Below are 24345 nucleotides of genomic sequence, written 5' to 3'. Positions count from 1 at the left end.
TCTCGAAGCTGGGCTGGCACTCAGTCACTTATGTTGGGCAGGAAACATCAGTGAATCATTCTGATAGATTTTTCATATAACAGAAAAATGACATCCTTGCTCTGAGAAAGACCTACTTCCTCAGAAGTAGCAACAGCTAGAATCTGGTATACTATAGTTATCAAGCCAGAACAAGATTTATTCCATGGTGAAATATCTTAATGGCACTCACTAACAAAGCTTTCCTGGATTCCTTTAGGATGGCACAGTGGTGCAGTGGTAGAGTTGCTGCCTTACTGTGCCATGGACCTGGGTTCAATCCTGACTAATGGTGGTGTCTGTATAGCGTTTGTAAGTTTTTCCTGTGACCACGTGTGTTTTCTCCAGGTTGCTCCGGTTTCCTCCCACTTTTCAAAGATTTGCTGGTTTACTAGTCAATGGGCTTCTTTAAATTGTCCCTAGTGTGTTGGTTAGAAAAAGCGTATGGGGACCGCTGATCGGCGCGGACTCGGTAAACAAAGTAAATATGCTTTGTTGAATGATTTTGTCACAACCGATATTTAAGTCTTCCATGGGAACATATCAAATGGCTTGGACAATTCAGCCTCTTCTGTCGGAAGGTAATCCCCCCCCCCCACCCCCAAGAGAAATAGCCACTTTTCATGAAACCCTCTATCCTTATAACATAAACTTGATTCATTTTTCAAGTGAATTTATCCATGATCATATCATACAGTAATTACACTTGAAGATGACTACACCAATAACAACCTTTGGAAAATTTCATGTTTTTGAACGTACATAGAAAAACGTACATTTTTCCTAGTGCCCAGAAGTCAAGGGGGCATTCTGAATTATAACCCAGCAAATGGGTTTAGATTCAAACTTAGTTTTGAACAAGGTATTATATAACTGGTGCTGTACTTCATCACTTTGGTAGTCCAAATCTCCATGGATTGCCATTTAGTTTGCCCTAGTGACAATATACAATAGACAATAAACAATAGACAATAGGTGCAAAACAGAGATCAATCTGAGGTTAATGTCTGCAATGTACCCTCAGTAACGATTTCTGGGAATCACTTTGGTGGCACGGTGGCGCAGCGGTAGAGTTGCTGCCTTACAGCATCAGAGACCTGGGTTTGATCCTGGGTGCTGTGAGTATGGAGTTTGTACGTTCTCCCGTGAACTGTGTGGGTTTTCTCCGTGTCTCCGGTTTCCTCCCACACTCCAAATACATGCAGGTGTGTTGGCTTGATAAACTTGTAAATTTCCCAAAGTGTGTGTAGGATAGTGTTAATGTGCGGAGATCGCTGGTCGGCGTGGACTTCGTGGGCGGAAGGGCCTGCTTCCACGTTGTATCTCTAAACTAAACTAAACTATATCGCCCCCCAAAGATGACCCCTTCTCCCGTCTCCAATGGACCCCCTCCTCTTGGACTCCCCCTCATGGCCATCTTCCGGCTTTAAACTGCCGGCGGGACATCAACCACCTCAACTTCTCCACTCCCGTCTCACTCTAACCTCTCCCCACCTGAATGTACATCCACTCACTCTGGGTGATCAAACCCGCCGACAAGGGAGGTGCCATGGTAGTCTGGCGTGCTGATCTCTACAAGGCGGAGGCCACACGCCAACTCTCAGTCACCTCCTCCTACTTATCCTTGGACCATGACCCCACAGACGAGCACCAGGCCACTATCTCCAGCACTTCATCCACTACGGCTCCCTGCCCTCCCAAGCCTCCAACCTCTTCGTTCCCCAGCCCCGCACGGCCCAATTTTACCTTCTCCTCAAAATCCACAAACCTGACTGTCCTTGTAGACCCATTGTTTCTGCCCGTTTCCTATTTCCACATACCTCGACTCCATCCTATCCACCCTAGTTAAATCCCTCCCTACCTATGTTCAAGACACCTTACACGCTCTTCATCTACTCCAGGACTTCCATTTTCTTGGCCCCCTTTCCCTCATCTTCACCATGGACGTCCAGTCACTCTACACCTCCATCCCCCACCAGGAGGCTCTCAAAGCCCTCCGTTTCTTCCTTGACCGCGGAACCAACCAATCCCCATCTACAGACACTCTCCTCTGCCTAGCGGAGTTGGTCCTTACCCTTAATAACTTTTCGTTTGACTCCTCCCATTTCCTCCAAAGACAAGGCGTAGCTATGTGATCACGCATGGGCCCCAGCTATGCCTGCCTCTTTGTAGGGTATGTCGAACAATCCTTGTTCGAGGCGTACCGTGGCCCTATCACCAAACTCTACCTCCGATACATTGACGACTGCATTGGTGCTACCTCCTGCTCCCATACAGAACTCACTGACGTCATCCATTTCACCACTAACTTCCATCCGGCACTCAAAAACACCTGGACCATTTCCGACATTTCCCTACCATTTCTAGACCTCACTATCTCCATCGCAGGTGATAGAGTACTGACCGACATTCATAGTAAACCCACTGACTCCCATGGCTATCTGGATTACACTTCTTCCCACCCTGCTTCCTGTAAGGACTCCATCCCCTACTCCCAATTCCTCCATCTACGCCGCATCTGCACCCAGGATGAGGTGTTCCACACCAGGGCATCGAAGATGTCCTCATTCTTCCGGGAATGAGGGTTCCCCTCTTCTACTATAGATGAGGCTCTGACCAGGGTCTCTTCAATACCCCGTGACTCTGCTCTCACTCCCCATCCCCCCATTCATAACAAGGGCAGAGTCCCCCTAGTCCTCACCTTCCACCCTACCAGCCGTCACATACAACAAATAATCCCCCGACATTTTCGCTACCCCCAACGTGATCCCACCACTTGCCACATCTTCCCATCTCCTCCCCTGTCTGCTTTCCGCAGAGACTGCTCCCTCCGTAACTCCTTGGTCAATTTGTCCCTTCCCACCTCTACCACCCCCTCTCTGGGCACTTTCCCTTGCAAACGCAGGAAATGCTACACTTGTCACTTTACCTCCCTCCTTGACTCCATTCAAGGACCCAAGCAGTCGTTTCAGGTGCGGCAGAGGTTCACCTGCACCTCCTCCAACCTCATCTATTGCATCGGCTGCTCTAGGTGCCAGCTGCTCTACATTGGTGAGACCAAGCGTAGGCTTGGCGATCGCTTCGCCGAACACCTCCGCACGGTTCACAATAACCAACCTGATCTCCCGGTGGCCCAGCACTTCAACTGCCCCTCTCATTCTGAATCCGAACTTTCTGTCCTGGGCCTCCTCCATGGCCAGAGTGAGGACCACCGTAAATTGCAGGAGCAGCACCTCATATTTCGCTTGGGCATTTTGCACCCCAGCGGTATGAACATTGACTTCTCTAATTTCAGGTAGTCCTTACTTTCTCCTCCCCTTCTCAGCTTGCCCTCAGCCCACTGGCTCCTCCTCTTCCTTTCTTCTTCCCGCACCCCCCACCCTCACATCAGTCTGAAGAAGGGTTTCGACCCGAAACGTTGCCTATTTCCTTCGCTTCATAGATGCTGCGTCACCCGCTGTGTTTCTCCAGCATTTTTGTCTACTCTAAACTAAACTAAACTTCATGCGCCATAAGAATTTCCTGTTAAGGGTCTATTTTGTTTCTGTTCCTCCATCTACACTTTTACTAAAACTCTCATCTTGACCACCGTTGTTTTTAAATTTGCGCAAAAACAATCGCCCATAGCACTACGATTATTCGCCCCCTTACTCACCCTTCTCCTCTGCTGCAAGTCAAATTAGTTTTGTTCTGATCGGTGATCGGAAAAAGTACAAAAGTCATAAAGGTTTAAAAATCGTAAAAACCACCCCTTCCGGATCCTGCTGTCAATAACGGCGGTGAGGAGAATAAAAAGCTGAAGGAGCGGAGTGTGTTGTGCAGCTCGCGGAGAGTGTGCAGTTCACGGAGAGTGAACAGGTTGCAGAGAGTGAGGAGCGTGCGGGCTGCTTCTGCGGCATCCAGCAGAATACGAGCTGCTGTTGTTGATGAATTGTTTCTCCACACGGCTTGCTGCTGTCTTGATTGTAGCAAACTGAATTAATGATTTGATCCAGCACGGTCCAGCACGACCATTGGTGAGTTGGACCGGAAGCCTCTGAGTGAGGCTGGAGTGGGACCGGGATTGGCTGCGTGAGGCCGAAAGCTGAGGGTGCGTGGTGAGCATAGTGCGAGCTGCGTCTGTTGTGACCACCCCCTCCGCCCCCACCCGCTCCCCTTCCCCTGTCCCCTTTCCCCACACACCCCCTTCCCCCACCACCCCCTTCCCCCAGGCCCCCTCCCCACACCCCATCCCACCCCCCCCTCCCCCACAACCCTCCCCTGGGTGGTGGAATGTTGCTTTGGGGGAACGGGTTGCGTTGGGGGAACAGGTGAGTGTTGGAATATTGCGTTGGGGAATGGGTTACATTTGGGGGACCAGGCCTCCCGTGTGACTGGGACCCAACGAGTCCTGCTTAGTCTAGTCTATCAATAAATCTGCTGCAAGAGATAAGTTATAAATTACATCTGTTAGCTGCATATAGCTACACTTGTCGGTTGTATAAATGCCAGGATGAATCGGAATTAATCATGCAAAGATGAAGATGAATAATCTGCGGGAAATGTTGATAATAGCCTTAAATTAATAATTTGCAGTAATTGGAGTAGGAATTTTGCCATCATCATGCAATGTGCTATTTCACAAGCATCTGCTAAAAGAATCATTTTAATGCACTCACAAATTTACACACCCTTAAGAAGATTTCTCAGTATGTCGATGCGATGAATGTATTAGCCTTTAAAGACCTTCAGATTATGTTTTTTTCAAACATGTGAACCCAAAAAAGAATGTCATCTGTCATGTGTTTTTGTTACATCATTTGAACAGAGAAGTAACCTAATGCTATCAAATGTAAATTACATATTATATACTGTAATATATTAACTCATAAAGATTTGCAGAAGTACAAAATAAGGACAAACTAGAAAGCCTAGTTCTTCTTGGTTAGATAATCTGAAATAGATTACATTTTTGAAAGAAAAATATGAAACCTTAACTGGGAAGAATGAAAACTGACAGATGTGGTTACCTAATCTAAGGTACAAGCAGTCAATATAAATTATATTATTGCAGTTTTGATAATCCTTTACTCGCTGATACTTCTTGATTACCACATTTTGTGTTAAGCAAGTAACAATGAACTAATGAAAAGAGTGGTTGGCATTTAAAATAATTTTAATATATATTTGTCTTATTCAGATTCTGACCTGAAAAGCTGCCTAGTCGTGGAGCATTAGTGTCAATTCCATCAAAGAAATCCAGTGAGTCCCAGTTATGCTCTGTTGCAAAGCTTAGTACCTGAACCTGAAAGTGATAAATACATCCTTTTAGAAAAATACATCACATTGAAAGTATACATTTCAATCCAAATCCTTGATATACAAAATGAAAAATTGATGTAATAAAAAACCTTTACAATTTATTGAAAATGTAAAGACATAAAATACACAATGCAGTTGATAACAAAACCCTCATGGATGGCACAAAACATATAGCAGCAAAAAAAAGGGTTGTTTATTCTATAATGTTAATAACTCAATAGCACAGAAAGCCTGGAGGAATATAGAAACTGTAGGAATGAAATTAAAAAAAAGGAAATTAAGACAAAGAAGATACATTGAAAAGATTTTGAGTGGTAAAGTCAATGAAAACCCAAATACGGAAGAAGATAAGAAAGGCAGTAAACATAAGTAAAGTTCTGAATGAACACCTTGCATCCATCTTCATTGAAGAGGTAAATGTTCCAGGCATTGAGATTGAGGAGGAAGAATGGAAAGTGTTGGGAATGATAAGGACACACAGGGAGACAGCTTTAAAAGTGAATGCATAAATCAACGGATGTGGATAAAACTGAATCTAGACTAATAAAAGAAGCAAATAGCACAGGTTTCGATTTTCATCTTCTAATGTTCCTGGGTTCAGCACATAGATCTCAAAGCGGATGCACCAGTACTTATACTTTCGTAGTAAGTTTAAAGGAATTCAGCATGTTACGGAATACTCTTACAAATGTCTGCAAATGAACTGTTGAAAGTATCCTGATTGGTTGCATCATGGTCTGGTATGGCAATTGTAATGCGCAGGAATGCAGGGGCTGCAGAGAGCAGTGGACACAACTCAGTCCTTCACAGGCAGCACAGCCCTCTCCACCATCAAAAGCTTCTACATGAGGAACTACCTCAAGAAGGAGGCATCTGTCATCAGATATCCCCATCATTTGGGTAAGATACTCTACTCAATGCTACTGACAGGCAGGAGGTAGAAAAGCCTGTCAAAATGTCCAGGAAAGAACTGCAGATGCTGGTTTAAATCGAAGATAGACACAAAATGCTGGAGTTACAGCAGGACTGGCCACACCTCTGGAGAGAAGAAATGGGTGATGTTTCGGGTGGAGACCCTTCTTCAGACTGATGTCAGGGGAGTGGGCAGTACAGAGATAGAATGTAGTCTGAGACAGTAAGGGTGGTACAGACAAGCAGTTTAGGAACAGCTACTTTCCTACTATCGGGTACTTGTTATAAACCTGTTTAACCCTAATACACTATCAGCAACAGAACAATACGGGCCACCTCTTATACTACTTGTTTTTTTCTAATCGCATTTTAAACTAATGTCTTGTTTTTTTCTCAGTCTATTTATTTTTTCTACTGTGTTGCAGAATGTATGTTTTATGTGTAATTCATGTATAATTTATGTTTGTGTGTGTTGACTGAGCCTATGTGTCTGTGGTTGTTCTGCAAACAAGATTTTGATTGTACCTAGACATCCATCTACTTCTAGATAAATCTGAATGCCCAGGAGCCAACAAGATTGCAAAAAGTGATGATCACTGCGCTGGCCACACACTCATTTTACCCCTGCCATCAGGAAGAAGGTACAGGAGCCTGAAAACTGTAACATCCAGGTTCAGGAACACCTACTTCCCTCCAGCCATCAGGCTATTAAACACTACAACCTCAAATAAGCTCTGAACTACTATAGACCTGGGGGCATAGGTTTTGTCTTTTTGCACTGTTATTGTGTGTTTGTTTTTTATGTGTATATCGCATTGTTTGAATTTTTTTTAAATCGCGAGTAGTGCAAAAAACCCCCATTATATATATATATACAGTCTCCTCCTATTGAATAACGTTATATGGTTATATGGTAACGTTGTCAATGCTATTTATAGCGCTATAATGGGGTTTTTTTGCACGACTCGCGATTTAAAAAAAATTCAAACAATGTGATTATAACGCCTGAACTATAAGCCTCGTGGTGGGTTAGGTGCCGACATTTTGTAACGGAGCTTAGAAATCAGTAACTGATTTGTCCTATATGTCTTATAAATAATTGATTTTTCAGTTTTTTTTCCAAATTTTGAAAGTATTACATTTTGATCACATTTCTGGTCAATTTTGATCACAAATGAGCCCATTTTTAATGCGGTGGTATTTCATTATGATTTAATAACTTTCAAATTTGGCCACCCATCTCACAGGTTGGTACCCTTATTTATGGAAACACCCATATATATATTTTTATTCATATACACATCTACCCCATTACCCTATTATCCCAACACGAGGGTCGCGGTTCGCCAGCTGCTGGTGCTTTGATGGCCCGACCACAGATGGTTCGACAGCCCCGACCGCGGAGATGAAAGAGGGAGAGATTGGACTTCATTGCCTTCCAACACAGTGAGGAATGTGGGGAGCCGCAGTGATGGATGTTTATGTTAAATTTTATTTTATGTGGTTGAGTTGCTTTTCACTTGGTGTTGCCGTATGGTAACTCAAATTTCACTGTACCTTTTGGTACATGTGACAATAAACCCATCTTGAATATATACATTTTTTTAATATATATATATTTACATACATACACACAGAGCTTTTTTCTCGTTTTTTTTTTGTTTAAAGTGGTATTATGTTTACATATTCTGTTGTGCTGCAGCAAGTAAGAATTTCATTGTTCTGTCTGGGACATATGACAATAAAGCACACTTGACTAATGTCAATAGATTCACCTCAACTGGACTTGACTTGCCTTGAACAATGTAGGGGACTGAGATGGCAGGATGCTGAGATGATATTCATATTCAATAAGGAGAAAGGTACAGACTTGATGGTACCTCAGAGGTGGTTGGACATGTGCTGAGGCATGACATTAAAAAGTATCATGAAAGGTTTTGAATAATGGAAGAAAATGTGTTCAAAAATGTTAACAGTTGACTTTATATTCTTTTTGTGGGAATAGTAAGTAGTTTCAATAAGGGTGGTGCATTTGACACAGCTATGTGGATGTTAACAATGCATTTGGACTTGATTGTGTGTGCTTAATGCATGTTTGAGTTTGTTATTGAATGTGTGTGCTTAATACATGTTAGAGTTTGTGGGATGCATGGAAAAGTAGAAGCTAGATTAAAAACTGGGATGACTGGATGAAAACGAAAGGAAACGATCAAGAGCAACTTCAGGTATTGGGGGCTGTATGCTTCATCTGTGTCCATGGATGATAACTGACCTCTTATTATCTCCAGCATTTTCATTTATTTTAACATTTCTAGCATCCCCTCTTTGTTTTAGTATGAATTCATGATTTCAAGCAGTGCATTCATGTTACATCAGTACATGTGCAAACCAAACCCAAATGGAAGCAAACATCTCAAATCGTAATAATCGGATTTGATAAAAGTAAATAGAAAGAACATCCTTACTTGTACACCTGCACCTTCAGGCACTGTGATTTTCCAGACACAGTTTAAATTGTTGTCATATGGTTCAGGGTAACTCGGGGACAGAATGCTCCCTCTGCTCTTAGTTAAAATTCCACCACAGGGCACTGAAAGAGAATGGAACCAGAGGAACTGAAGAGTAACATTGCTGTGAATAGAAGAAGAAAGACATGCTGCTACTTGACAGCAGGTTATTGGGGATTTATTAAAAGAAGAATAAACATTCAAGCAATTTTACTATCTTGAGAGAAGCCACCAACATTTGCACCTCTGTGATGTAATCTCCTTGAATAGTTCTGAGCATATCATAAATAGAAATAGCAGTTATATGATGCTGCTAGAAATCGGCAATCAAAAAAATTACCCTTTTGTAAATGTTAAATGAAACAAAGGCTTTAACGACACCCTAGAAAAAGGTCTATTTATTGATTGTAGTTTAATAGGCATTTGCAGCAAAATAGGACTAAATGGTGGATCCTCAGCTCACCTCTGCCATCTTGTTACTGACCAGTTTTTGCAAAGGAAATTTTAGGGCAGGTTCCCATTGATAATGTGCTGACATTTTTACATATTCCTGTAATACGATTTTGCACAAGTATGATACAAAATAATTAAAATAATTGGCTTCCTTAAAACAGTTTCTGTGTGAATTGTAAAATAATAGATTTGAAACATTGTTCCATTTTTTAATTGCAAACAAAAGATTTACAGGCTTTTTCCCTGCTCATCTGGAGAATAAAGTCTTATTATGCACAGGATGTCCCCAGAGTTCATCTTTGCTATGTGTAAGAATCAACTTCATATATTTTCAAAGATTGTGTAGCGGTATTGCAAATTCTCAACCAACTCTGTTGAGAGAAGTCACCTGAACAGATAGCTTAGTTCACACTAGGCTTTCTAAACTTTCTCCTTCCAGGCAATATTTCCAATCCAACATTTAAAAAAATAATGTCTGTTCCCTTCTTTAAACCCGACCATGAACTCGGGCATCTGAACCCATCAAAATAATAACAGTCACAAAATAACATTTCATAATCCAGAAAATGCAATGGCCCCTTTTTCATACTCTCGTTTAGAAAACCACTGCTTTTTTCTGTAGTATTTTCTACTTTACTCCATTTATGTTTCCTTTATTCTCTTAACTTTTCCTCAACATAATTTTCTATTTCTCTGCAGAATTTTCAGATCTTTCCTTTTAAAACCGTTTCCTTTCAATGCTTTCCCGCTTCATCCATTTGTTCAACCCTAATCACCACAGATCAAATAGTCAATTGCAGCTATTGAAAGAATACAGAAGAGAATAATCAGTGATTGAAAAGATGCAAGGAGGAATTATGCAAATTGCACAATTTCCCCATTATAAAAACTTAGAGAAACCACAACCTTGCTGTGTTTCGGATTCTGAAGGGACAAGATAACAATGCCAAAATAAACTGTTTCACCTTGACCACAACCAAGGACACAGTGGAAATTTAAGAGGAGCAACTTTAAAACTAATCTATCAACACAAAATCACAGTTGCAGTTTGAAGCTGGCTATGTTGGGAGAGGTTATGCTGAACAGTGTATGAGAATCCTAGAAATATGCTGGAAAGACTGGACCAAGCAATTTCAATTGGATTGTACCAGCTAATTATGATTTCCAGGCTTTGCATCCCTAGCAGCACAACAGCATGCCACTTGCTGCAGTGGTGCAATGGACTTTCTGTCTGCATTCAACTTATGAACCTTAAGATATTTCTTATTCATCAGCTCAAAGCTAGGATTATTATCCATCTCTAATTGACCTTGTGGTGCTGGTGAAGGGCCATGCTCTTCATCTGCTTTGCTGCAGTCAGTCCGATGAAGCTACTCCCAGAATGTCATTAGGCAAGTAATTCCAGAATGTGGACCTGGAGCCAATAGATGTCAGTATGTGCACAACTTGGTGGGAGAACACAGGTGGTTGTGTGTCTGTCCAATTGCTTCCCAATCCTTCTCGGTCATGGCTGTCACAGTAGCCTGGGTGAGTAACTACAATGCATTTGTATATGGCGTGCACCATGCATTGGTGATGATGGGAATTAATATTTTGGGTGATTGGGGGAGTGCCAAACAAACAGGCTGTTTTGTCTGATGGTCTTCGGTTTCTTAGCATTATTGGCACTCAGCTCATCTAAGAAAGTAAAGAATATCTCATCACAATCCAATTTGTGCCTGGTAGATGATGAAAAGATCTTGGTATGTTTGGGAAATGAGCCCCTCCTCTTTGGGTATCCAATTTCCAATCTGCTCCTGCAGGCAGAGTATTTATTTGCCTGGTCCATTTGAGAGTCAGGTCCAGGGGTGGGGAACCTGCGACCTTAAGGCCGCATGTGGCCTCCTCGGCCATTAAGTGCGACCTTTTGAATGAATCCAAATGTTGTAATTGGCCAAATAAAAGATGTCTTATAATGGAGAATCTCTGTATTTGCAAAGCTTGCTTGGCCTCTTTCTATGAAAGTTGCAAGCTGTGAGTCACAGCTCCAAGGAGTCTGGACTCTAGATGGAAGTTGAAGATGAGGTGAGGTCCAGATGTTCTTCCTTTTATTATGATGTATGAGGGTTTTGCAGAGGAGGTAAGCAGGTTTGCAAATGTATGATTAGTATTGGTCATAGGATAGGTATTAAGTATTGTTAATTATGTTGCAGAGTGTTTGTGCTGTTATCTTGTGATTGGTTGAAGTGTGAAGCCTTGGTGAAATTGTTTATACTACCTGGGAAAATGCTTCTTTACTTTGGTTAACTATCTTCCAACTGGAAGTAAGTTGAGAATAAGGTGAGGCCCAGATGTCCTTCCTTTTGTTAATAACTATGAAGGTTTTGCAGAAGAGCCGAGCAGGTTTGCAAATGCATGATTAGGATGAATTAGCCCTCAACGTAACAGAACAGCTTCACGCAATACTCCAAAAGAAAATGTATATTATTCAATCACTTTGGATCAATCAACTGATACTACTGACATGGTGCAAGTTTTATACTTCACTCGGGCCATAACAGAAGATTTTCTTTGCTACGAAGAGTTACTCGCTTTGGACACTCTAATGGGTACAACAACAGGAATAGATTTATTCAACAACTTTCAAGATAAATGTCATAAAGTTGGACTGGATTTGGTTAATTTAGTGAGTGTACATACCGACAGTGCACCTTCCATGACAGGAAAACGTGAAGGGTTTATTGCACAGATAAAAAAGGTATTATCAGATCCAAATGCTCTAATTTCTTTTCACTGCAAATTTATTTACATCAGGAAAATCTCTGTGCTAAATAGACAATAGACAATAGGTGCAGTAGTAGGCCATTCGGCCCTTCGAGCTAATGTGATCATGGCTGATCATCCCCAATCAGTACCCCGTTCCTGCCTTCTCCCCATATCCCCTGACTCCGCTATTTTTAAGAGCCCTTTCTAGCTCTCTCTTGAAAGCATCCAGAGAACCTGCCTCCACCGCCCTCAGAGGCAGAGAATTCCACAGACTCACCACTCTCTGTGGTGTTTCCTCGTCTCCGTTCTAAATGGCTTACTCCTTATTCTTAAACTGTGGCCCCTGGTTCTGGACTCCCCCAACATCGGGAACATGTTTCCTGCCTCTAGCGTGTCCAAGCCCTTAACAATCTTATACATTTCAAAGAGATTCCCTCTCATCCTTCTAAACTCCAGAGTGTACAAGCGCAGCTGCTCCATTCTCTCAGCATATGACAGTCCCGCCATCCTGGGAATTAACCTTGTAATCTACTATTTTAAGTGACACTGTGCAACAAGTTATAAGTATTGTTAACTATATTTGTGCAAATGCAACACAGCATCGTCAGTTTTGTAATATGCTAAAGTTGGACGAAGAGGCATTCATTGTGGATTTGCCATATCATTCTAAAGTGCGTTGGCTATTGCAGGGACAGGTGTTAGCAAAATGTTTATCTTTGTGTGAACAGATAGTTAAATTTCATGAAGAACAGAATCAGCAATGTGAATTATTGAAAAAAGATTTCTATAGAAATACTGCATTTCTGTGTGATATCATGTCAAAGCAAAATGAATTGAATGTTTCTTTGCAAGGTAAAAATAAGTCTATATATATGTGGCAAAAAATTCAAACATTTCGAAAAAAGCTATCTGTTTCAAAATTTCTTCTTCTTCAAAATGAAATTTCAGATGAACATTTTCCCCAGTTAGCGAAGGTCATTGATGAGCAGGAGGATTCATGCGAATCATTTGAAGAATATGCAGCTGTTATAGACTTATTAATTAAAAAATACGCATGTTGTGGACTTATTAATTAAAGAATACAATGAAAGGTTCACTGACTCTGAGAATCATGACATCACACTCAAATTAGCATTTCAACATCACCTAGTTGATGTCTCCAAGGCTCTGAAAGAACTACAGATGGAATTGATTGAGCTCTCAGAAGATGACATTTTAAAGTCAATAGAATACCCACGTCTTCGGCAACATGCACGAAAAACACTTTCTTGCTTTTCAACCACTTATTGCTGCAGATCTACATTCTCCTACCTAACCCAAATCAAGACGCCCTTAAGGTCACAAATGACGGATCCCCATCTGGAAGATCAGCTGAAACTGTGTACCTCGATGTTGCAAGAAAGTATTCAAATGCTTTCCCACAAAAAGCAGTCACAACAAAGTCATTAAAAGGTTACAATACAACACAATACAAATGTATTGTCATTTAAACCTCAAACGAAGTTCAAACAAAATTTGGTTTCTGCAGTCATACAACAAGAAAATAACCAAGACACACAAACAACACGATTTACACAAACATCCATCACAGTGAATCTCCGTCTCACTTCTCACTAAAGTTAGTTAACTTTAGAGTTAACAATTTTTTTTTCATTTTCTTGAAGTTAGTACACAGTAGTTAGATTTTTACAAAATAATGTACGTTTTGAAGTATACCTAATTGAAGTTTCTTGGATGCGGCCTTGTTAGATTACAGCTAACTTAATGCGGCTTTCCAACATGAAAAGGTTCCCCATCCCTGGTCTGGCCAGTAATGACCCAGAACACCGATGACGGGAGACTCAGCAATGGTAACACAACTGAATATAAAGGGTAGATGGTTAAATTTGCCATTGCTGGAGATACTATCTCTGGGAATGTTAAGCCCCTGTCCCACTTAGGAAACCTGAACGGAAACCTCTGTAGACTTTACGCCCCACCCAAGGTTTCCGTGCGGTTCCCGGAGGTTTTTGTCAGTCTCCCTACCTGCTTCCACTACCTGCAACCTCCGGCAACCACCTGCAACCTCCGGGAACCGCACGGAAACCTTGGATGGGGCGCAAAGTCTCCAGAGGTTTCTGTTCAGGTTTCCTAAGTGGGACAGGGGCATAACTTGCTACTTGGCAGCCCATGTTTCCTAGATTTTGCTGCTTGCTGCATGCTGTCATGGGCTACTTCATTTGCTGAGGTTTGGTATCAAGACACGATATAGAAGAGCTGTTTGTGAGATTGGAAATCTGTGAGCAACCATGCACCAGAGGTATTGGTGCTGGGACACTTGCTGTTTGTTTTATACTTTAGCAACTTAGATATCCATGTGGTACGTATGATTAGTAATGTTGCAGATGACATGAAAATTGGTGTTGCTGCTAATGAGAAAAAAGGGTAGCTTTATGCTACACAATTATATTGGTCAATTGGACAGGGCAACAATAGTATTCTGACAAATGTACGGTGATGCATTTTGTGAAAATAAATAAGGGTAGAACAAGACCTAATGGAGCGAGGGATATTGGATGCACATATCCAAAGATCCATGAAGGTGGCAGCTCAGGTCGATAGGATGGTGAAGTAGACATTTGGGAACACATGGGAGACAACTACATCAGACTTATATTCATAGACTATAGTATCATACAGTACATTTCAATACTATTATCCCATCCAAGTTCATTTCCAAGCTTGTGGAACTTAGTCAGCACTCATCTCTGCAACTGGATCCTTGACTTCACAAGTTATAAGAGTAGTATTAGGCCATTCGGCCCATCCTCCATTCAATCATGGCTGATCTCTGCCTCCTAATACAATTTTCCCACCTTATCTCCATAACCCTTGACAGCCGTTCTAATCAATAATTTGTCTATCTCTGCCTTAAAAATATCCACTGACTTCCTGCCCAACAGACCACAATCAGTGAAGAGAGGGGACTAATTAATTTACAATTTGGCAGATAACACCATCCTAGTGCACTTGATATCAAATAATGACAAAATGGAGTACAGCAAGGAGATTGGGAACTTTGTAACCTTGAGCCAAGACAACAAAATTTCTCCCAATGTCAGCAAGACAAAGGAGATTGCGATCAACACAAGCAAAGCTGTACATACACCCCAATGTACATTGATGACACTGAGGTAGAAATGATTAATAGCTTCAAGTTCTTAGGAGAAAATAACACCAGCAACTTGACCTGGTCCAGCCACATCAAAGCAATGGTTAGGGAAGCACAGCAAGACCTCTTACTTCATTAGAAGGCGAAGGAGGTTTGTCAGGTCCCCAACAACTCTCACCAACATTTACAGATATGGCAAATTTATTTTATCAGAATGCATCACAGCTTGGTTTGGGAACAGCTCCATCCAAAACCACAAGAAATTGCGGACAGTTGCAGAACCAACCTCACTTCAAATGACTCCATCTACACTTCACGCTGCCTCAGCAAGGCCACCAGCATAATCAGGAATGGGACTCACTCCAGCTAATCCCTCTCCTCCCCTCTCCCATCATGTATGAGGTACAGAAAAGTGAAAATGCAAACCTTCGGATTCAGGGACAGTTTCTTCCCAGCTGTTATCAGGCAACTGAACCGCCTTATCACCAACTAGAGAGCGATCTTGACCTGCCATCTACCTCATTAGAGACCATTGGTCTATCTTTAATCAGACTTTACTCAACTTTATCTTGCACTAATTGTTATACCCGGTAACATGTAGCTGTACACTGTGGATGGCTTAATTGTAATCATGTTTAATCTTTTTGTTGACTGGATTACATCAAAGAAGCTTTACACTGTACTTTGGTGTTTGATAACAATAATAAACTAAACTAAACCAAACTAGTGGGACGTAATAATAGTGCAAGAGGGTCTTAGTACAACTTTATAAAACATTGGTTAGGCCACAGCTTTAATATGTTGTTCTGGTTGCCAAACTACAGGAAGGACATGATTGCAGTGGAATGGTGCAGAGGAAATTTATCAAGACTTTGCCTCATATGGAGTGCTTCAGTTGTGAAGAGAGACTGGACTGACTGGGTTGTTTAATAATAATAATAATAATACTTTATTGATCCTCTCAGGGAAATTCAGATGTCCAGAAGCCAACAACCAACAATCCCACACATTCAGAACGAAAGCAAACAAAAAATACATAAAATACAATCTGGACAATACCTGAAAGCAATAAATACTTAAAAAGACCCAATAATTAACTATTAAAAGTGCAAAGCGTCCACATACAGCCTAGCGGTCAGTATTATAAAATCTAATGGCTGCACGGGTGAAGGATCTCCTGAACCGCTCCGTTCTACAGCGCAGGGAGAGGAGCAGGTTGTTGTTCCGTGTGCTCTTTTGACCCTCCAGAATTTCATGGAGGGGGTGCCCGGAGTTGTCGAGGATGACCCGCACCTTGCTCCTCATACGCCTCTCAAGCACATCCACCACAGAGTCCACTCTCCCCCCCAGCACTGAGCTAGCTCGTTTTACCAGCTTGTCCAACTTCTTGCTGTTTTTAGCACTGATGGTATTGCCCCAGCAGACAACAGCGTAAAAAATGACACTTGCAAACACAGTATTGTAAAACATGTACAGCATATAATTGCGCACATTGAAGGATCTAAGCCTTCTGAGGAAAAAGAGTCTGCTCTGTTTATTTTACTAGGATCAGAGGAGACGGAAGGGGGATATCACAGAACCACAACATTATGTAAAGCAGAAATAACGTGGATAATAGTGAATGTTTCCCCATGGCAGAGATGTCTCAGTCCAGAACACATAGCTTAAGGAGAGGATAAGAGGATTGGATGTGTTGGAAAGAACTGCAGATGCTGATTTAAATCGAAGGTAGAAACAAAATGCTGAAGTAACTAGAGGCTATGGGTAGAAGGCAGGAGAATGGGATTAGGAGGGAGAGATAGATCAGCCATGATTGAATGGCGGAGTAGACTTGATGGGCCGAATAACCTAACTGCTCCTATCACTTATGATCTTATGATCCCACTAGCAGAGCAATCAGTGGTACATACTGGCATCTGAGTTGCATCTTGGCTTGGAACTGCATATGTGGAGGTCCAAGATGTGTTGAGGCCCAAGTGGTTGAACTGGCAGTTAGCTTGATTCAGCCCACAGAATCTAAACATTTGGTACTGACTTTATAAAATTAGTTTTAGTGTGTCAGGGAATACAATCAATGTAATGTTGGTCATTAGTGAGCAATAGTTTATTGGTACACAGCTGGAAATAGCTTCCTGATTACTGTGTTCAATGCAAAGTAATAATTGTGTGTATAATTGTGCATTGAACAATCAGGGAATAATTGTGTGTTGCACTGACAGCAAGAGAAGTGCAAAGCTACACATACTGCAACATGCAACTTTGTTCCTAATATGAATAGTGGAAGATGGTCAGGTTTAAAAATATAAACTATAGAGTGATACAGTGTGGAAACAGGCCCTTCAGCCCAACTTCCCCACGCCAGCTACACTAGTCCCACCTGCCTGCGTTTGGTCCATATCCCTCCACACCTGTCCTATCCATGTACCTGTCTAACTGTTTTTTAAACGTTGGGATAGTCCCTGCCTCAACTACCTCCTCTGCCAGCTTGTTCCATACACCCACCACCCTTTGTGTGAAAAGGTTACCCCTCAGATTCCTATTAATTCTTTTCCCCTTCACCTTAAATGGATCACTACTCAAAGAAGTATTTGGATATGTAATAGTACTTAAGAGATTGACATTTTTGAGATGTAAGGAGATGCAGAGCATTATTTATCTGAGACTTCCAAATAGCTTTAATAGTGAGCTGACCTCCACGAGTTGTCTTGGAGGATATACAGTGCAATCCACCTTCCATATGACTAAATGTAGCTAGAGGGGACAGTCTTTCACAATGAATTTAAATTGGCAGCAAATGGCGCAGTGCTCCAAATAGTCAGAGTTTCCACATGCTTCTCCAGCCAGAATGTAAGTGAATCTTACTTTGTACAGTTTTGAATTTTTAATGGGATGACAGGCGTTGACAACTATCAGGAGATTGGATCTGACACACAACACAAAACTTGTGTTTTTCTCAATAATTAGTTTGGCACGCAGTTCCAGTTTGATGCATTGAAGTCAAATTAACCTGGCAAGAAGACTTCAAACTAAGTCTCGTACCTGAACAATAACAATTTCTATTTATTTATAGCTTATTACACGTTCAAATATTCAAGGCACTCACAAGTAATGAAATAAAACTTGACAATATGCTGCATGAGGTAAAATAGAAAAACGACCGTTGATTTGATCGTAGATGTTGATTTTAAGTGTTCTATGTGGACAGAGAAATAGAGGGGAGTGATGTTCATGAAGGGAATCCCAAAGCACTTTCAGCATCGGAGAGCAGATCAGCAATTTTGAAGCAAACAATAAATGGAAATGCCAGAAAGGGAGGAACACAGAGAGATTATTTAGCTGGTAGTCACAAAATGCTGGAGTAACTCAGTGGGACAGGCAGCATCTTAGGAGTGAAGGAATGGGTGATGTTTTGGATCGAGACCCTTCTCAGACTTATGTCAGGGGAGTGGGCGGGACAGAGATAGAATGTAGTTGGAGACAGTAAGACTGGTGGGAGGAATGGGGAGGGGAGGGGATGGAGAGAGAGGGAAAGCAAGGGCTATTTGAAGTTAGAGGTCAATGTTCATACCGTTGGAGTGTAAGCTACACAAGCTAAATATGAGGTACTGTTCCTCCAATTTATGCTGGGCCTCACTCTGACAATGGAGGAGGCCCAGGACAGAAAGGTCAGATTGGGAATGGGAAGGGGAGTTAAAGTGCTGAGCATCCGGTAGATCAGGTAGGTTAAGACGGACTGAGTGGAGGTGTTCAGCGAAACGATCGCCGAGCCTGCGCTTGGTCTCGCCGATGTGCTGAAGTTGACATGTGGAACAGTGGATACAGTAGATGAGGTTGGAGGAGGTGCAGGTGAACCTCTGCCTCACCTGAAAAGACTGTCAAGGTCCTTTCTAATGGAGCAGGTTCAGGAGATAGGACAGGTTAAGGTCAGATATGAAACCTAGGATGGGAATTTTATAATTGAGGCACTGTGTTATACTATTCCAACTCAAGTTGGAGCGCAATGCTTTCCTTTGAGATTGAGATCAAAAGACCATACAATATTGATAAAAGTATTCATCACTAAAATTTATGAGGATGCGGTATTTGAGAAGTAAAAAATGGTAGCACGTATTTCTCTGACATATTGGTGACATGTTCATGTCTATCACCTCTTTAACCATCACCTACTATGTGTATCTCACAAATATCTTGGGGCTTCTGGTGTCATTTGAACCCAGTCTCAAAGAATGTGTTCGGTGTCAGAGTCAACGGTGAAGGATGATGACTTGAAGTGCCCAAACAAGCTATAAGATATACATATTTTTTAATATTTGCCTTCGAGCTTCAAGTGATGGGGTTGCATTATCTGGCTTCACAACAAAAATGTCCCCTGTATGAATAATAACCTTCCCATCATTGTCACTGTTCTCTATTGTTCTCTAGAAATTCAATCACAATTGAAAGGATTAATACATCACTTTAATCTGCACCAATCTATCTGTCTGAGTGCATTTTAGATGTTTATGCGCTTATCTCATGCAAGCAACACTGTTTGTGATCATATTCAGATCATTGCATGATAACTGTGACTAATTAATTTATATTATTTATATGTATTTTAAATAAAAGTAACATCTTAATTTTCATTTAAATCTATTTCAACAGTTTTTTTATATTTCTCGCTCTCTGAACATTTTGAAACAGTAGAAAAGGCTTTTCATTGCACCTGAGCTCCAGTTATCACTTAAGATAGACACAAAAAGCTGGATTAACTCAACGGGACAGGCAGCATCTCTGGAGAGAAGGAATGGGTGACGTTTCGGGTCGAGACCCTTTTTCTTACTGCAAAGCAACTGTGGCCAGACCTGCAACTTGACTTACTCCTGGGTTGATAAAAGTTAGTGTGGCTACTAAATTGCTACCATTATCTCTCAACCTCAGGCTATCAATCTCTCTGTTTATTGTTCACCTTCAACTGTGTTGTATTTCCGGTGGCGCTGGTGCCAGCAGCCTCCACCTACAGCCCGGTATCTTTTTGTTTTTTTGTTTATTTAGTTATGTAAAAGTGTGTTTTTTTTGTGTTTTTTTTGTGTTTTGATGTGGGGGAAGAGGGAACAGTGCGGGGCATACCGTCCTTCAGCCGCTTCCTGGTGAAGACGCGACTATTGGACTACCTACTGGATTGGCGTGGACTTTCCTGCCAGGATCGACCAGAGCTCCAGCAGTGGTGGGACAGCGCTGTAACATCGCGAGGCTGGCGATGCCTTACCGGGGATCGCCGTCTGGAGCCCGGAGTGCTGGACCTGCTGCACCGACATCATGGAGCTGCGGTTTGCAGGTTTGCGGGCTCCCAACGCGGGCGGCGCTGATGGACAGCGCGGGGTCCTGCGACTCTGCCCGGCTCGGCCTGCGGACTCGGGAGCTGCGGACTCGGGAGCTGTGGACTCGGGGGCTGCAGACTCGGCGGCTGCGGGAGGCGGCTGATAAGGAGGATGTTCACCGTCGGGGTTCGGCGTCGGCGTTCTACCAGCCCGGCGTGAGGGCCTGAACATCGGGCCACCCGGGGCGGCGACTGCGGGTGCTAGGAAGGCCTCGGCCACGAGTGAACATCTGGGAAGAACGGAGTGGAGGCTGGCTGGACTATGGTGCCTTCCTCACCTTGGTGCCACTGTGTTATGTTGTGTCGTGGACTTTCAGTGTTTGTGCTTTTTTTTAAATTCTATTTTATTTTTAATATGTTTTATTATTTATTATTATTTATTTATTTTTATTTTTATGATACTGCCTGTAAGGGAAATTCATTTTGTTGTCTCTAACTGAGACAATGACAATAAATTTGAATACAATACAATACAATATGCTTTCCTCTACTATTTGTCATTGTCTACCATCTTTAGGAGGGTGTCTGTTTTAACCACAGACATAGTATTAGCTTGTAAAGCTGGGCTGACACCCATTTTTTCACATCCTCCTGTTGTCAGGCAAAACCTCTTTGATATCCCATCTTGACTGAGTCCAAATAGCCATATTAAAATCTTGACGTTCAATCAATTGTCTTTAGGTCCATTCCACCTTCCTTAATCACATTACGTGAATGGATTCAACACCCTCAGCTTATGTACAACATCAGAATGAACTTAAAGCCTCTGATAAAGCCCATTATCTGTTTATTTGCACTTTATCAGTTTATTTATTCATGTGTGTATATATTTATATAATGGTATATGGACACACTGATCTGTTCTGTGGTCATGCCTACTATGTTCTGTTGTGCTGAAGCAAAGCAAGAATGTCATTGTCCTATCAGGGACACATGACAATAAACTCTCTTGAATCTTGAATCTTGAATAAATATCCAACAATCCAACTTTCCATCACAAAGTCTGTTTAGCTTCATCCCCAACCTAAACCACATTCATTCCTATGTCAATTTTTGAAGTCAATTTACTCGTCATTCTTGTTTGTTATCTCTACCTACAAAGATTTTGGCTCATCTGAAACTCACTTTTTCTATGTGTGCATCAATAGCACATTCTTACTGTCCTCCATTCTCACAATGCCTTGCGTTTAGATTAGTTTAGTTTGCAGATACAGGCTTTTTGCCCAACTCTACGGCAGTGCCACTGTGCCGCCCATAATTTATAATGGTCACTGCTAAAAGTTATTACATTTCTTGCTGGAATTAATCCTTACTCTTAATGTAGCATTTTCTGATCATATCAATACCTTTCACACCACAACACAAACTGCCCACCCCTTCAAAATATTTTCCAGTTTATTTAATCCTTCTTTGCAGATATATAGCTTTCTTCTAAGCTATATCTTCATCTTCAATTTCCTGGGTGATATTCTCGAGAATAAAATGATTTTCCAGTTTCTATTCATTAAAGAGTTTCTTATAAATTAATTGATTTAATCATACTTTTGGTCCCCTCTCCTTATTTGTTGTTTCCATGTTTGGCAATTAAGTGTCAGGTGTATAAATAAAAGTTGTTGTGAATTTGTGAACATTTGTCACTGCTTGCAGAATATAAAAGTGAAAGGAATCACAATAATCTAGATCTTGTGGCCAAATACTGGCCGTTAACAACACAAGAACCAGGATTCTTGTCAGGTCCTGAATTTGGAACACCATATCTGTCAGTGCAGATCCGTCAGGTCGATGGCCACTGACGTTATATATTCACTCTGGGGTGTCAGCTCTGAATGTGTAGGAATGAAATGCAGATGCAGGTTTACACTGAAGATAGTCACAAAATGTTAGAGTAACTCAGAGGGACAGGCAGCACTCTGGATAAACGGAATGGGTGACATTTCGGGTTGAGACCCTTCTTCAGACTGAGAGTCAGGGGGGAGGGAGACAAATGGAATGGTAAGGTGATGAAAGGTGGTTCCAGAGATTTGGAAGGGTAAAGTATGAAACCGACAGATCAGAGGATAGAGTAGGTTAACCTATGCTGAGCGTTTGTCGGCACTGGGCCTGTACTCGCTGCAGGTTAGAAGAATGAGGGGACCCCTCATTGCAACATACAGAATAGTGAAATACTTGGATAGAGTGGATGTGGAAGGAATGTTTCCACTAGTGGGAGAGTCTAATACTAGAGGTCATAGCCTCAGAATTAAAGGACGTTCTTTTAGAAAGAAGATGAGGATACATTTATTTAGTCAGATTGTGGTGAATCTGTGGAATTCTTTGCCACACAAGGCTGTGAAGGCCAAGTCAGTGGATATTGTTAAGGCAGAGATAGATAGATTGTTGATTAGTACAGGTGTCAGAGGTTATGGGGAGGAGGCAGGAGGATGGGGTTAGCAGTGAGAGATAGATCAGCCACGATTGATTGGCAGAGTAGACATGATGGGCCGAATGGCCTAATTCTAGTCCTATCACTTATGAACTTGCATTTCAAGGACGATTTTAACTATTAATTCACAGACCAAAAAAAGCTGTTGTAATTCGGTAGAGTTCTCAGATTTTAATTTGTACTAAAAGATCTGGGAGATCAGAGAATGGACTAATTCTACTCCTATTCCTTATGACCTTATGAGGAAGATAAAGGAAAATGTAGAAAAGATTATTGTTGCCTTTGTTTCGTTGTCACTTTCCCCTCAGCTAACATTCTACATTTTCCTTGAACTTCATCCCCTTTGATCTCTCGTTTTTACACCTTACCCTTCAATATCTCTATGTTTCCCTCTCCCCTGACTCTCAGTCTGAAGAAGGGTCTCGACCCTAAACATCACCCTTCACTTAGATCCAGAGATGCTGCCTGATTACTCCAGCATTTTGAGTCCGTTCTGAAATCTTGTACCCGAATCGACCTGGATTTTTGGCCAAACCGATTTAAAATTGGACAATGGAGTTATGGTTAAAGCCAACAAAAAGTAAATCGCTTGGTATAATTTAATGTTTTAATCCCTCTACAAACGTTTTAAAATATTTTTTGTATTCAAACTTATTACAGATGTCAACTTATTTTAATTGCTAACAATTTGGAATTATCTCCAAGTGTTCAAAACTTCCAAAGGTTTTTTTAAATCCTGAGTTTTAACTGCTGGCAAATCTTTAAGGTGCATTTCAAATATCCTGCTGCAGATCAAAACCTGTTGCTGCTTTGAATGCTTTTGGCCAACTTGATAGTCCTCTGTATCGTGGCGGTCCCTCGGGGTTAGGCCACTCCTTGGGTAACCCCCCTCGACTCTTGAGGGACAGGGACGTGGGTCTGCCACGGGGTTTCTCAGGTGTTGCTCGCTGGTGTGTGTGTTTTCCCTGCCGAATAAAACAACTTCTGAACCTGCCTGACATCTGGCCTTTTCCTGACCTCGTCCAGGCCGCTACAACTGGTGACTCCGACGTTCATCACACATCGTGATAGATAACAACGTTGTTGCAGTTAAACTCCCTACTCTGTGGATCTAAGAGCCTGATATCTGGTTCCAGCAGGCAGAGGCACAGTTTACTCTGCAACTGACGAAACAAAATACTTTTACGTGGTCAACGTGCTTGACCAGGCGAATGCGAGGCGGGTTAAGCCTTACCTCAGCTACTGTATCTAGATTGGTAAATCAAGTTCATTTAGCAACAGGGGTTTGAAGCTAGTAGGGCCATGTCACCAAGGCCTTAAATTGTCTTTTCTGTACCTTACTCCAGAAAGATTTGTAGAAACACGGAACTGCAGATGTTAGTTTACAAAAAGAAGAGACATAGTGCTGGAGTAACTCAGCGGGTCAGGCGGTATCTCTGGAGAACATGAATCAGTCTGAAGAAGGATTCAACATGTG

At 41.8% G+C, this 24345-nt stretch overlaps 1 protein-coding gene across 1 annotated transcript in view; it reads right to left on the bottom strand.

The window, feature by feature from the left end:
• The window catches only part of csmd3 (CUB and Sushi multiple domains 3), a 751933-nt gene that overhangs the window by 207295 nt on the left and 520293 nt on the right, over positions 1 to 24345 (bottom strand). Inside the window, 2 exon segments of the mRNA XM_033020379.1 lie at positions 5206 to 5302; positions 8697 to 8821. Coding sequence (XP_032876270.1) covers positions 5206 to 5302; positions 8697 to 8821 — 222 coding nt within the window.

Source organism: Amblyraja radiata, chromosome 4, assembly GCF_010909765.2.
Source record: "Amblyraja radiata isolate CabotCenter1 chromosome 4, sAmbRad1.1.pri, whole genome shotgun sequence".
NCBI classification, from domain to species: Eukaryota; Metazoa; Chordata; class Chondrichthyes; order Rajiformes; family Rajidae; genus Amblyraja; species Amblyraja radiata.
Note: the sequence above shows the minus strand (reverse complement) of the source record. Positions and strands in the feature narration are given on the sequence as shown.